Raw genomic sequence first — 14,478 nt, forward strand, 5'->3', positions numbered from 1 at the left:
TGCTTCCCGTTGAAGGCGGTGATCATGGTCGGCTCTTCCAGATACCTGCAAACATGATAGCGTCAATGCATTAAACACATTCTTAAGTCTTGGGGAGTTTTCAAAAGTGGAGAAGTTTGTGTTTTCATCTTTAAATCACACATTTTGCTTCTGATTGGCTCTTTGGATTTACTCCAGGCAGCGTTAGAAAAGATTTTAAGATTTTGCAAGTGAATGAAGGAATTAAGGAATTCCTAATAGAAGCTCTGAGGTCTACAAACTCGGGTCAATTAGTAGGGGTCAGGGTTCAAAGGAAACATGGTAAAGCAGCATTTAGCTGTTATGCCGCATACAAATATATGAAAAAGTTGACAGAAGTAAAGACGGCCCCAAGTATAAATGCTTTTAAATCCATCTTTAAAACTGCTTTTTTTTTCTCACGTTCCTTTGATTAAGGTATTTTAGGCAATTTTTTAAATCTATTTTACTATACGGCCTTTTAGTTATTTCAGAATGCTACTTTTTATTGCTTTGCTTTTAAATGTCTTTAAATCTTTGGTTTGTAAGCGTGTTTAAAATGTGATCAAAATGTACATTGTTTTAATATTTTTTTTAATACGCTACTTTTGTTCTTTTCTTTTGAATGACTTAAGCTGTTCTGTTTGTTAATGCTTTTAAAAGGGATACTTGACTCATGAGCCATTTTCAGCCGTAAGTAGTTATTATTTTGTCGATAATTATTTTTGATAACGTCATTGTTTTCCAAGTACAATTAATACCTTTAAAATCACGTTGCCACTTGCTGTCAACTGAAAATGTCATTTGTGCACAAGGCTCAGCTAACGACCAATCATAGCTCAGTTTGCGAACGCCACATGACCAAACCCAGAAAACAGGCGATTGCTCGTTACCTGACCTCTGAGCACCTGTGATTAGTGATGGCAAAATGAAGCTTCATGAAGCATTTGCAATATTTTTTGACTCCTCTAGATGGCACTCATGATTCAAAGATGCAATGCAAATGTAATCCATTTTCATTGCACTTGCTTTTATCTTTAAACCAAGAGCACCATCTAGAGGAGTCAAAAAATATCGCAAATGCTTCATGAAGCTTCATTTTGCCACCACTACCTGTGATGTCATTTTTAGTCAACGAGTGGCAAAATGTGTTTTAAAAGTTTCAACTGTACATGAAAAATAATACATTTATCAAATTAATTCTAGACACAATATAACTTTTTATTGCTGAAAACGACTAAAAGAGTGCCATGTGAGTCGCAAGCGGCCCGTACGTGGTGTCGCCATGTCCGAGGCGGCCGCCGTCGCCGCAGCCCCAAGAGAAAACCTCCCCGCTGGATGACAAGGCCAAATAGTGCTGCCCTTCCGGGTGGGCCGCCACCTTGAGGATCTTCCTGGAGCTCAGTCCGTAGATGAGCATGGGCGCCTGTTGTGGGGGGGGGGGGGAAAGAAATTCATCAACCCTGTGACAAAGTGGAATAATCGCGTCCCAGGGACGCCTCTCACCAGAGTAGTACTCTTGTAGTTCTGGGCGTAAACGGCGCCACTGTTGGACAGGATGAGGAAGCCCTTTTCTGAGCACACCACTTGCGTGACTCCCACGTTAGCGAGTGCTTTGCACTGGATGGGCCCGTTCAAGTTGGCGTAGAGCTTCCAGCCAACCAGCCCGCAAGCGATCACCTCCTGCATGTTCCCCTGAAAAGCATGAGACACACGAATTTGTCCGTGGCCATCAGAACAATTTTTCCTCATTGAAATGAAATTATTCCGTTGCGGCCGCCTGAGCAAAAATGCGAGTCAAGTCACCGTGTGCGTGGTGGGCGAGTTGAGTTGCGGAGGGCTGCGGGGAGTGGCGAGGCGGTCCAAGTGGGCCAGAATGACCACGGCGGTCTGTCGCAGGTCAATGGCCAGGTCGTTGTCCTGGGGCAAGGTCAGGTAGCGCAGGAAACTTTCATTTGGACTCAGTGGTGCCGAAAGGATCTGGAAATGACAAATTGATTATTTGGGCAATTAACTCGAATGGGTTCCGATAACGGAGAGCGAGGGAAAGTGTTCGTGCTATTAGCGTATGTTGTCATTAAGACTCTTAAATGAGCATCTTGTGGATCAACAACACAAGTTTACACTTATTCTTTGACTTTGTCACACCACCACCAAAATGATAACACAAAGATGGCACCAAGACCAATTTGAGGGATAATATCACACAAGGATTAGGATTTAAAACGAGGTTCCAAACCAGGGTTAGGGTTCCAAATGAGGATTTCATTCCGGGGTTTGCGTTTCACACAAAAAGGGTTCGTGTTTAAAATCAGCATTTTAAACCCGGATTAGGACTTCAAAGGCAAGGTTAAGGATGTAAACCTGGTTTAAGATTTCATACAAGGATTAGGTTTTAAAATAAAAGGTTTCAATTCAGTGTTCGGAGTGCAAACAACTGTTTTCAACCAAAGGTAAGAATTTAAAATCAGGGCTTTAAATGAGAGTTTCAAGTAGAGGTGCAACGATTAATCAATTAATCCCTTACAGGCCAAATTAGTGTTTCAAGTCAGAGTTAGGGTTTCAAGCCAGGGATCCAGTTACATGCTAAGGTCTTAATCATGGTTTAGGGCAGGTGTGGGCAAACTGGGTCCTGGAGGGCCGGAGTCCTGTAGGTTTGGGATGTTTCCCTTCTTCTACACAGCTGACACATAATCAGCTCATCAGCTAGCTCTGCATAGGACTGAGAATGATCCTGTTGATTGGAATCAGCTTGTGTTGAAAGAGGGAACCCTCCAAAACTGTAGGACTCCGGCCCTCTCGGACCCAGTTTGCCCACCCCTGGGCTTAGGGTTTCAAGCCAGGGTTAGTTTTCAAGATTTGACAATACCAACAGTTAAAGCCTGAGAAGGAAACATTCCATTTCCATCATTTCCAAATAACCAGCATCGCAAAAGGCAATCTGTTCCACCTTCGCTGTTCCATTAGAATTCTAAAACAAAAACACCGACTGACCTCTGGTTCCTCATCTGGGATGGGCTCGTCCTTGCTGCTGTGAATGTTCTTGAGGCGTTGCAGAAGGGGCAGCAGGGGAGCGCTGGTGCCCTGCGTGGAGCGTTCGTTGTCCATCTCGCGGGTGCCGCTCTCCCACAGCCGCAGCAGGAGCAAGATGGCGGACAGCAGCTGACTGCAAACGGGTCAAGTCAGCAACGGTTGGGAGGAAGCGTTCGCCTCGAAAATTGGTTTCATCATCTAAGACCTTTGACATCATATGTGTGATGTATTTGTATTTTAGTAGAGGATTTGTGAAAAATTTGAAAACTTTTAGATTAATAGCAGGAAAAATCCTGGTTTGTGAGGTACCTGAGCGTGCCCCTCTGCACAGCCAGCTCCAGTAGGATGGCCAGCGCCAGGTGTTGGTCCTGAAGAGGAATGTTGGCCTTGGTGCTGGCGTTTCCGTGGATGTCGCTAATCCACAAGGAAGACGAGGATATGTGAGAACGCGAGCGGAACGGGCGTCGCGAACGGAGCGCGAGCAGCAGCAGGCTCACCTGAGGAACTTGGTGGCCCTCTCGACCACCTCCAGCCACACGGAGGACACGGTGCCCTCGTCGAACAGCGTGGCCTCGGGCAGGGCTCGGAGGGCGTCCAGAGATTCCTGAAGGAGTTCGCTGCACAGGTCCGCGTCATCTCCTGCACCCAAGCACAAAAGGCGCGGGTTAGACTTTCAAGTCGAGGTTAAAAAGGTGGAGTTGGCATTGTTTTGCAGGGGAAATCAACCGTAAACATTAGATTGCCTTTATTGTCTTTGTACAACGTACAATGAGACCTCACTGGTCTAAACATGACATTCTGATTAATATTACATTTGTGGAAGATGAGTTAAGCAGAAAAATCCAGCCGTTTTTAACCATCTCAGAGGGCGGCCATTTTGCCACTTACTGTCGACTGAAGATGACATCACAGTTGCTCAGGGCTCAGGCAACAACCAGTCACAGCTCACCTGCTTTCGGAAGCCGAGCTGTGATTGGTTGTTACCTGAAACCTGAGCAGCTGTGATGTCACTTTCACTTGATAGCAAGTGGCAAAATGGCCGCCTTCTCATATTGCTCAAAACTGCTGGATTTTGCTGCTTAGCTCATATTCCACCAAACGCAATATTAAAAATATTTAGACTAGTGGGGCTGCATAGAACATATATTATTGTTAAGATTTTTTTGGATGGGGGTTGCCTTCCCCTTTAAAAAATAAATAAAATTAAATAAATAACATTCATCACTCTCTCTGGCCTGATTTTGCACCTCTAATTCTTCATGATTATTTCTGATAACGTATCACGGCATAAATAAAACCTATCAGAGTGTGTAATTGATTGCTAGCCCTAGCGTAATTCCGTGCACGCATTAGTGGGCTTCAAGGCCAGCTACTCACTTACTGCACATACTTGAAGTTTCGGGTTATGACTTCGAACGATGGTTTAAAAAAAAAAAGGGTAGGGTTTCAAACCTGGATTAGGGTTTCAAGTTATCATTACAAGCGATTACGGTTTTAGATTTTTGTTGCGAACCATCACATGATTCAACAATGTCATTTTTGATTAGCCGTTAACATCTGCGACACTGTTCACCTGCGATGGAAAAAAAAACAAGCTGCCAACAGTCGGCCACTCGTGAAAACTATTTGGAGAAACCTGCTCACTGCTACGTCTCGTACCTGACCTCCAAGCCCGACGCAGGAAGGCGAAGGCGAAGGAGAGCGCCGCCCTGGAGCCCACCATGGCTAAGCCTTCCACACTTTTGCTGTCGGGACGCGGGCTGAGAGAAAAACACCTCATTCAGCGGCGAGAAATGACATTGCGACTGTGTGACGCTGGCGTCCGGGTACCTTTTATTGTCAACGGCGGGCCGCGGGGGGCTGACGGGGAACTTCCAAGAGAAGGTGTCCTTCTCCACAATGCTGTAGCTCAGCGCGATGTGGTAGCGCTCCAGAATGACCAGACGCTGGCAGAGACGGCGAGCCGACAGCGTGCTCTTGGCCATCTGGGCCGACAGATTCTGCTGGTCGTCCACCAGCACCATCAGGCAATCCTTCAGCTCTTTCGCGTCTGGTAACGCACACCAATTATTTGTAGGGGTGTCAGGCAATTACATTTTTTTAATTGTAATTAAATCGCATGACTTCAATAGTTATAATAATGTAATCGCAAATTTTATATCTGTTCTAAATGTACAATAAAAAAAAAAATCTTAGGTTTTCATACTCTTGTTAACATAAAAGTGTGGAGGGGAATGTTAAACTAATAGAAATACAGATGCATCATTGATACAGTAATTTCATTATAATTCATAAAATTTAGTTAAAATTAAAAAGGTGTACTGTACTATAAAAAGCGAGTGCGATATTGATTTGTGTTTAGATCATTTTTTCTGCCACTAGATGGCATAACTGCATTTGTAAGACGTTGGTGACAGCTCAGTGCATTTTTCTTTTCATATTAAGAGCTCGCTCATCTTTAACATGAAATTCTGCACATTTTAAAAATAGTCTCCACAAATATATTCATTAGTATTATTAAATCTATTACTGCTAAATTTGGACATGGACGTGTCTGCTGCGTTGCGACTGGAATGTCCCCAGAACAAGCAAGTAAAAAATAAATAAAAATTGTGGCATCTAAGGAACTTTAAATGAATGCACTCATTTTGACACCCCTAATTATATGATACTATACTACAGGTATTTACGTATTAGCAAATATAGTAGTGCCTTTACTGTGCTCCCAAATTAGAGGGTTTGACATTAACAGTATTAACCCGCACAAAAAAAAAAAAGAAAATCAGCACACACACAAAAAAAAATGGCCCATTTTACGCTCTGTTATAAAGTTCAACAAATATTAGACAACAAGCATAAAAAATATATAAATTGGTTGTCCTCGCGGGGTCACAGCAGCCAGCGCTGAGGGGGGACGAACAAGACGGCCAAAATAACCGCTTGGAAATCCACTTAAGCCTTCATATAACTTAAGCCTTCATATAAGCCGGACTGGCCAGAGGCTGCGGGAGCGACATCGCCTCAGCTGTGCGCAGCCGTTGGGACGCACAGCAAACACACACGCGGCAGACGCAGCGACTCGGTCATTCACACGACCGCAACGTTTGAGTCAACAAGCTAAAGTTGTGGAGTGACTCAGCCTTAAAGCGCAGAGCGCATCATTCGTTTGAACCCTGTGCAATTCATGGAAGTAGTTTGCTGAATAAATGGGATGGGGAATTAAATCAATTCTAGAAGTAAACGGGAAACATGGAAGAATTGATGCATAATCATTTAGACGGAAAGAAAAAAACTTCAGCTAAGAAAAAAAACAGCAAAGTTAGCATATCACATTATCCATAACTCATCAACCAGTTCAGACCCAACTAGTCCGCTGCCCAAACAGACTATCATACAGATCAAAACAGGGAGAGTGAAATATAAATATACGTGAGGACATTTTGATGGCTGAGCAAAGTTAGCATAGCAATAGGTCCACATCGCATCAAACAATTCAGACCCAACTATTCTGCTGCTTAACAGGCGACTGCAGAGATCAAAACAGGAAGAGAGCCAAGCACAGTAGAGAGACCAAATTACATATCAATATTTATCTTAGTTTGAAAACTGCTGACGTGCGAGATAGGAGTGGGTGCGGATGGGCAGGAAGTGTGCCGCTTGAACCCTCAGCCCGGATGGGAGAGCGCTCATCCATGCGGCAATCCAGTTACCGATGATGTCATTTCCTCAATCAATAGTGAGAAGCAGTCCTCCGACCATGTTATGCTCCCACCAACCCCAAAAGTCAACGAGACGCTTATCTCCCTAAAGCACAAAGGCGGCCCACCCAGGCGCATCAGTAAACACAACCAACAACATATCGCCTCCTTGATTGACGCTTCTGGGGGTAAGAATTGGTCAGCTGATTTGAGCTTTTAGCTTTTTTTTTCTTTTTTTTTCAAACACGTTAACACACGACAAAAAATATCAGAATCTGCATCAGCCTAAGTTTGGGCCCTAGTAAAAAAAAACATTTAAGAGCAGCCACTTTGCAAATGCAAAAAAAGCATAATAGGTGACATGGCCGAGCATCTCACCAGGTTGCCGCCCCCAGTCCCAGGTGTCGATGATGGAATGGTGGACAGCGGCCGACGGCACAGCCGCCGCTTCTTCCTTGTCGTTGGCTTCATCCTTCTTCTGGCCCGCGAAACAGCCCGAGCAGTCTTCTGCAAGACCGCAAAGACACCGTCGGGGTTAGCTTTGTTAGCTTGCAGAAGGTAGCAACTGCAGCTGTAGTAGACTAGTCGTTTTAAGAGTCGCCATTTTGTTTCATTTTTGTAATAAGCCAAATAAAAATAGATTTTCCGGTTCGGTACATACATTGCTTTCAAGGTCATATTTGGATTCACATTCATAAATACTGAAGGGACAAAATTGCTAAATTAATTCAGACCCAACTAGTCTGCCACGTAAATGGGCGACCATAGAGACCAAAAGAGGAAATGATCATTTTGACAGGTAAGGTACGCTAGTGCAGTATATCAATGTGTTTCCATCGCATTAACAAATTCAGGCCCGACTAGTCTGCCACGAAAACAGACTACTGTACAAGTCAAATATGACAAGAACAAAATATAGTGCAAAATCATTTTGATAGCTGAGCAAAGTTATCAAATCAAAATGTCCACCTAGCATCAACTGATTCAGATACAACTCGTTTTCAGCCTAAATGGGCTGCAGCAGAGATCAAAAGAGGATGAGAGCGTAGTATAATGTGAGACCACTAATGATGACAGATGAGTGAGTGAAGTTAGCCAATCAATGTCTAAATTGCACCAATTGATTCAGACCCGAATAGTCTGCTCCCTAAACGGGCTATGCTACACTAGAGAACAAAACAAAGAGAGTGAAGTATGGTGCAAGACCATTTAATAAATGGTTGAGCAAAGTTTGTATACAATAGCATATGTGTCTGTATCACATCAAAAAAATTCAGACCCAACTATTCTGCTGCTATTTTTTTTGTTTGCATATTTTATTAATTTCACTGTAAAATTGGTCAATTTAAGCCATGAGGAAAATGTCATTTGAAAAAAAGTTGCAGTAATAAATGTAAGTATGTAACCAACATGCACAATGAACGTGGTTGGTTATTTCTAATGAGAAAACACTAAACGCACCCCGGGTCAAACTAACCCATTTTTGCTGTTCCTGAGAAAATAATCTGCCAAAATGGTGTCATACCTGGATGCGCTGATTCCTCTCCGTTGAATGTTACCTCCTCATCCTTTACCATTTCGTTCCACATCTCGCTCAGTCCTTCTGCAGAGAAGGCCCACTGCCAAAGGAAATGAAACATTTAAAAAAAAGAATCCAACGTTCAATGCATGTAAGTGTGTGTGTGTACTGCATGTACATTTACATGTGATCACTTTCACATGACCTGAGCTAAAAGTAGCCCAGTGTGGCCAGCGGGCTAGGCTGCCAACAACCAGGGTAAACATTTTTTATTTTTATTTTTTTGCCAGAATTTTGCAACCCTTTGTGGATTATTGTGTCACATACCTGTAAATCTATCTTGAGCCATTTGTCATGAAATCTGCTCTGAGCGTCGAGGTTAAAAGATGCGGGAGAAGGCATCTTCCCCCAAACCCCCCTCCCTCCCTCCCTCCCCTGCTTCTCTCTGGGCTGCAACGCAACCAACCTGTAAACATGAAAAAAAAAGATGACTATGTATAATACATTAATTGGCATGTGAGCTCATCCATGCAACATAACACAGTCATGCCAACAAGCTGCCTGCTGAATATAGTGTGCAAGTCAAACTCAAGGCCCGCACCCAGATCCGGCCCACCGCATCATTTTATGTGGCCTTCGAAAGCATGTTTCTCTAATCTGCTGCATGTTGTTTATCATCTTTCATAAAAATACCGAGAGATTAGTCGAATTACTTCAACAGTACCATTGCACTAAACTTTGAGTGGCAGTCATAAAACTTTAAACTAAAACACAAAAATAGAATCAGCCCACTCTGGTTCACAGTGACTTGTCTTCAATGACTTTGAGACATTGCAAACAAACATCTAGCCACCATTTTTTGTTTGAGGAGGCAAAATCACAGTCTTAACAGCCCTCAGAGAAAAATGAGCGTGGCAGCAGCTTTGACATGGAGCAAAGAAAGGACACTAAATTTACTAGATGCAAAGTGTAATGTAAACACGATAGTAGCAGGCCACTGGTTTCAACATCATATGATTGCAACACTTTTGGAAATTCAATCATGAGATGTTTACAGGGCTGGACCAGAAAAATAGGTTGCTGCTGCTGCTGCATCTAAATTTAGTTGTTTTCATTTTAATCGCGAAGATTACGTCACAGAGTCGCTGCATCGTTGAGAGAGTATCATGATTCAAATAAACATGAACCATTATGTAAAATAACGCCAATTAGTCCAACGAGGAATTACATACGATACATCTGTGTACGTGTATGTACGCGTGCGTGTATTTATCGTGACATGACGATAGGAGGGTTGAGGTACAACATCATTGTCGTAGCTTTAAAATAGCAGCCGAGATGTCACAGTTAACCCTCGACAACGCGGCTGCATATACAAATCTATAATATTAATATTTATGCAGGCAACATAGCTAGCCCTTTAGCTCGGCGGCTAATGCTAAGTAGCCTACCGCAATGGAAATACAACGTTAGCCACAGCTAGCCATGCTAATCCAGCTGTCGTCATTCTCGCCCGGGTTGAAACGCACCTCCGAGTGACACCAGGACGAAAGGATTTGGGGAGAAATTAACATTTATACGGCTTCAGAAGACATTACCTGCGGTCTTGCGCTGACGCCTTTGCAGTCCTCTCCTCAGCTACTATGCTGCATTATTTGAGCTTGATTGACAGTTCGCAGAATGGGGCACAAACCATAGAGAACCATGACAGGGCGTTTGTTGTTGGCTCCCTGGGGCCGCCAATGTGGGGGGTGGAGTGGACGACGGCACGTTCGCTCGTTACAAAGTGCTGCTCCGCCCGCTCGGCACACAGGGTGTAAAATCACGCGCTTATTCCAAATTCAAGGCGGGACGTAAGCGCAGAAGCTTGCGGAATGGTTTTACAGTACATGAAATCGACATACGTCATACGACGTTTCGAGGTTACGAACGGCGCATTACCTAACATGTCACAACATTTATACTGAAATAATGACATGTGGCAAAAGTGTTTTACACGCTGTAGATGATTATAAGTACAGATACTTGGTTAAAATAATAATAATAGAAGTCTAGATTCGGCTCACTGAGGAGCTACCAACAGTGACATATTTTTTTCAAATTACCTTAAATTATATATTATTGGTGTGAAATATAGTAATTTATGTAAAAACAATAGTTTTTGTCTGAAATGTCAAGGAAATTGCAGCGAACTGCACATGCGCACCATTCCACATCCTGGGTACTGACAGTCCTGCATCCCGGCGGATGAGACCCGGAAAACCTTCTCCTGTAGTTCGGGGGAAATACAAACTTAACTAAATGTTGTCAGACTCGGACCCGAGTGGCGTCTCAAAGCCAACTGTTGGCATAGCGATCGCAGTTATTTCCAGTTTCATCAACGGCTCGACGTTTGTGCTGCAGAAGAAGGGGATATTACGCTCGCGAGAACGAGGTACTATGGGACGATATTTGACGAAAACTCACATAACTTTTTTTTTTTCCTTCCAAAGTTGACTCAGCGAGCAATTCAGATGGATTCACTAAGCCGAATTCTGACACGTCGTTTTCTTTTATACCCTCAGGTGTTTCGTACTTGAAAGATGTTGTGTGGTGGAGCGGCACGCTGTCCAGTGAGTTTGGCGACACCTGCCGTTCAAATGGGGAAAGACATTAAAGTATTGTGTGCTGTACAGTTACAAAACCAATTTTGCACGCACGCACACACTTGTCTTTGTACCGTCGTGGAGACATCTCATTGACATGATGCATTTCCTAGCACCTTTCCCCAACCATCAAAAATGATTGCCTACCCCCATTCCTTACCCTAACCTCAACCATAACCCAATTAAAACCTAACCTGTAGAACCAAGTCTTGACCCTCAAAAAGAGGTCTGAACTTGATGGGAACACCAACATGTCCCCACAGATTCAAGTCGGTCCCCACATGATAGTTAAACCTGGAAAAACACGCCTGAATGGGCCCCACAATGTAGCAAAGACAAAGGCACACACACAAAACTCACAGATTTTTTATTTTTTTTAATGAGTGAGTGTGAGAGTGTTTTGGTATGTGTGAGAGTGTTTTGGTATGTGTGAGAGTCTTGTGAGTCAGTGAGTGTGAGAGTTTTATTTATGAGTGAATTGTTCATTGTGACTAAGAAGACGTTCTGTGTGCTTATTGTCACGCTTTCACCGACACAAAGAGTTGTCCTTGTCTGTGTGGTGAACGTTTATGTTAAAATGCACATTTTTCCATGTCATTAAGTGGTCGTAGGTCAAATTGGGAATTTCCTGGCTTACAACGCGGCCCCCGCCGTCATAGTCACGCCACTGGGAGCACTTGGAGTTCTATTCGGGTACGTAAATGAATATAGTATGCATACATATTGCACATGTCCAATCACACCATCACATTTTAGTTATCATTTTTAGAGCTTAAATAACATTTTGGACCAAAATGCGGGAGTGTCTGACAGAAAAAAAGTGTATATTTGACCAACAAAACATAAATTTATCAAATAAAATCTAACAAGAGTGTGTTTTGGACCATTTAGACTGGTATTTTCTCTCATAAATTTAACGCAGTCTATGTTTGATCAATTAAGATTAGATTGCTCAAAAACTAATTAAAATATGTATTTTTTTTACCACTTAAATATAATTATGAATTAAATTTAAAATAATGTATTTTGACTAATTTAATATAGATTTTCTCAAATAAAATTTAATTTTGACCAAAAAATGTTTTGTTCCAAAAATAAAATTAAAACAATTGGACCAATTAAACACATATTTTTCTTAATTAAATTAAATGTTAAAATAATACAATTTCACAACTAAACCAACATTTTCTCAAATACAATTAAAAAAAAAGGCTTTAAACTTAAATATTCTCAAATTAAATTAAAAATACTGTTTGCTTTTTTACAAATGGAACATTGATCTCAAAATTGTAACAAGTGTGTTTTGGACTAATTCAACTTAGATTTTTTCAAAATAAAATCTAAAAGTGTATATTTTTGACCAATTAAACATGTTTTTTTAAATAAAATTTAAATGAATAAATTTTTGACCAATACAACTCAGATTTTGTAAAATCTCAAAATGTTAATATTTTTGACCAATTAAGCATGTATTTTTTTTGATGTAAATACAATTTAAATGACTTCATTTTTGACCAATAAATAGGTTATTTTCTAAAACACGTTTTTATCAAAAATGAACTCAAAAAAAAGAGGAGAAGCGGCCAAAATTCAGTCAGTGTGCGAGGCATGGTGGGCGATTATTGTACTTTGGTGTCGTCCAGAGCCGTGCTGGCCTCCCGCATCCTGAAGGAGCGTTTAAACGTTTTGGGCAAACTGGGCTGTGTGGCGACCTGCTGCGGTTCGGCCGTGCTGGTGCTGCACGCGCCCACCTCGGAGAGCGTGACGTCAGCACGCCAGCTGGAGGCCAGGCTGGCAGATCCAGGTGACCGCCGCCTCTTTAACACAACTTTAAAAAAAATATATAATAATAATAATAATAATAATCAGCAACATTTGACCGACAATTGCATGGTCTTCCCAGTGTTTGTGACCTACGTGGTCCTGGTGACGCTCTCTCTGGCGGTGCTGATTCGACGGACGGCCCCCGCCCGCGTCCCGTCAAGCATGGGGGCGTACGTGGCCATCTGCTCCCTCCTGGGAAGCTTCACGGTTCCCTGCAGCAAGAGCCTGGGCCTGGCGGCGCGTGAAGTCCTCTCGGGCGGCCCGGCCTCGAGAGCCCTCGCCCTGTTCTTGGCCCTGCTGGCCACGCTGGGGGCCAGCGTCCTGCTGCAGTTGTTCTACATCAACAAGGCCCTGGAGGCGTTCGGCTCGCACGTGTTCGAAGCCGTGTACTACGCCGCCTTCACGGCGGCGGCGCTGGTGTCGTCGGCGCTGCTCTTCGGGGAGTGGAGCGCGTTGACGGCGGCCGACTGGCTCGCGGCGCTGTGCGGCTTGGCCACGCTGTGCGTGGGCGTCGCCCTGCTGCGGATTTCGCAGGAGGCCTCGCTCACCTGGAAGCAAATGAAGAAGACACAGTGACATTTTTTTTTAAACCACTTTGTGAAAATTAGCTTATTTTGCGTTTTTGTCTAAATGCCAAAATGTGATATAATACCATTTGTGTCAAATACTAGAGTGAATTCCTCACTTTTGTTAGCCCATGTCAATGTATGCTAGCGTGGCTAATAATACTATTGACGAGGCTATTAGCTAATGTGAAGGTGGTTTGTCTGTGTTGAATCATTTACCAACTTAATAGTCATTTATGTACCATCATGTGTTCATGATCTTGAAGTGCTTTCAAGCGCCATTTGGTGGCACCAATAAGCATTTACAAACTACTTTGAAGTGGCTCACTTGTGCATTGTAGCTATGTGGTAGATGCCACGGACTTCCGGGTTTTACACATCAGCTGTTTCCGGCCACCGCTGGCCGCGTTCCAACACTTTCTCCCCTAAATTGAAAGGCAATGTTCCAACACTTTCCCCCCTATATTGAAGGGCAATGTTATCAAACTAGGCATTTTATTACAGTGGGCTACCATCATATTAAATATACTTTTTTTTAGGAATGTCACACCTCAAGAATAGCTTATTCAGTCTGAATGTAGCAATAGACAGGCGGTGAGAGGAAACAGAAAGTGCCTAGCCTTCTCAAAATGTTGCATTTGCCGCGGACAATAACGTGTATGTATTGATAAATTAAAAACTAAACAAGCCTGTTGTATGTGTGAGTGCATAACTGGCTGTCAAGTTTCTACTGGTCGCTACAACAGTCCAAATCAAATCAAGTAGAATGTCAAAATGTGATAAAGCAAAGATAAAAATGTTGCCAAAAAACACACACAAAATTGGACAAAAGAACAGTAAAAACCGGACAAAGACGACAGATGAGGGACGACGGTTAGGTTGAGGAGCTTCTTGAACAGCTTCACCGCCATTTTGTGTCAGCTTGGTCTGCCAATTAATTTGTATTTAAAATGGAAAATTATTAGAGAGCTTTTTGAATTTTCTGGTCAAGGCAAAATATTGAATGACTGAAGTTGTTCCTGCAAATGTCTCGTCCTAATTTTTTTGTTTTTCAAGCCAGACAACAAAAAGCGAGAGAAGCTCTTAAAACGTATCATCGACATGACATGCGCGGGACTCCGAAATCAGGAAAGCGTTTTTCTTATCTTATGTTTCTTTGCAACTTCACCATTTGAATTACGTCAACTTAAACAAAC

The 14,478-nt window shown here is 42.7% G+C and overlaps 2 protein-coding genes and 1 long non-coding RNA gene across 7 annotated transcripts in view; 1 reads left to right on the forward strand and 2 right to left on the reverse strand.

The window, feature by feature from the left end:
• The window catches only part of herc2 (HECT and RLD domain containing E3 ubiquitin protein ligase 2), a 51,594-nt gene extending 41,578 nt beyond the window's left edge, over window positions 1-10,016 (reverse strand). For all 4 annotated transcript variants that reach the window (XM_086088451.1, XM_086088449.1, XM_086088450.1 and 1 more), the window contains exons 1-13: window positions 9,846-10,016; window positions 8,575-8,713; window positions 8,254-8,347; window positions 7,107-7,235; window positions 4,861-5,080; window positions 4,690-4,790; window positions 3,528-3,669; window positions 3,340-3,444; window positions 2,992-3,163; window positions 1,804-1,977; window positions 1,504-1,692; window positions 1,272-1,423; window positions 1-45 (exon numbers count right to left, since the gene is read on the reverse strand). The exon at window positions 1-45 is cut by the window's left edge and continues 113 nt beyond it. In XM_086088451.1, the coding sequence (XP_085944577.1) occupies window positions 1-45; window positions 1,272-1,423; window positions 1,504-1,692; window positions 1,804-1,977; window positions 2,992-3,163; window positions 3,340-3,444; window positions 3,528-3,669; window positions 4,690-4,790; window positions 4,861-5,080; window positions 7,107-7,235; window positions 8,254-8,347; window positions 8,575-8,649 (1,598 nt within the window). In that variant the 5' untranslated portion in view covers window positions 8,650-8,713; window positions 9,846-10,016. The remainder of the gene's footprint in view (window positions 46-1,271; window positions 1,424-1,503; window positions 1,693-1,803; window positions 1,978-2,991; window positions 3,164-3,339; window positions 3,445-3,527; window positions 3,670-4,689; window positions 4,791-4,860; window positions 5,081-7,106; window positions 7,236-8,253; window positions 8,348-8,574; window positions 8,714-9,845) is intronic.
• A 463-nt stretch (window positions 10,017-10,479) lies between these two features.
• nipa1 (NIPA magnesium transporter 1) lies at window positions 10,480-13,954 on the forward strand. The gene is made up of 5 exons (XM_086089470.1): window positions 10,480-10,681; window positions 10,812-10,859; window positions 11,495-11,585; window positions 12,536-12,696; window positions 12,796-13,954. The coding sequence occupies exons 1-5, from the start codon at window positions 10,549-10,551 to the stop codon at window positions 13,290-13,292; spliced, it is 930 nt and encodes a 309-aa protein (XP_085945596.1). The 5' UTR covers window positions 10,480-10,548; the 3' UTR covers window positions 13,293-13,954.
• Window positions 11,340-13,653, reverse strand: LOC147166468 (uncharacterized). 2 transcript variants are annotated; one of them, XR_015096495.1, is made up of 3 exons: window positions 13,525-13,653; window positions 12,810-13,264; window positions 11,340-12,720 (listed from the first exon to the last, which is right to left on the reverse strand). It is a non-coding gene; the product is annotated as an uncharacterized LOC147166468 (long non-coding RNA). The 2 variants fall into 2 exon arrangements; XR_015096496.1 differs by having other exon boundaries at window positions 13,369-13,653.
• Window positions 13,955-14,478: the final 524 nt, after the last annotated feature.

The sequence above is a fragment of the Leptonotus elevatus genome, chromosome 11 (assembly GCF_054856555.1).
Source record: "Leptonotus elevatus isolate MCC_2025b chromosome 11, RoL_Lele_1.0, whole genome shotgun sequence".
Classification (NCBI taxonomy): domain Eukaryota; kingdom Metazoa; phylum Chordata; class Actinopteri; order Syngnathiformes; family Syngnathidae; genus Leptonotus; species Leptonotus elevatus.

Excerpts from the sequence above, each read along its gene's own strand:
- nipa1 (XM_086089470.1), top strand. The coding sequence starts at position 10,549 with ATGTTGTCAGACTCGGACCCGAGTGGCGTCTCAAAGCCAACTGTTGGC. Across the intron at positions 10,682-10,811 it reads ATTACGCTCGCGAGAACGAG|GTGTTTCGTACTTGAAAGAT; the intron begins GTACTATGGGAC and ends TTATACCCTCAG. Across the intron at positions 11,586-12,535 it reads GCACTTGGAGTTCTATTCGG|AGCCGTGCTGGCCTCCCGCA; the intron begins GTACGTAAATGA and ends GGTGTCGTCCAG.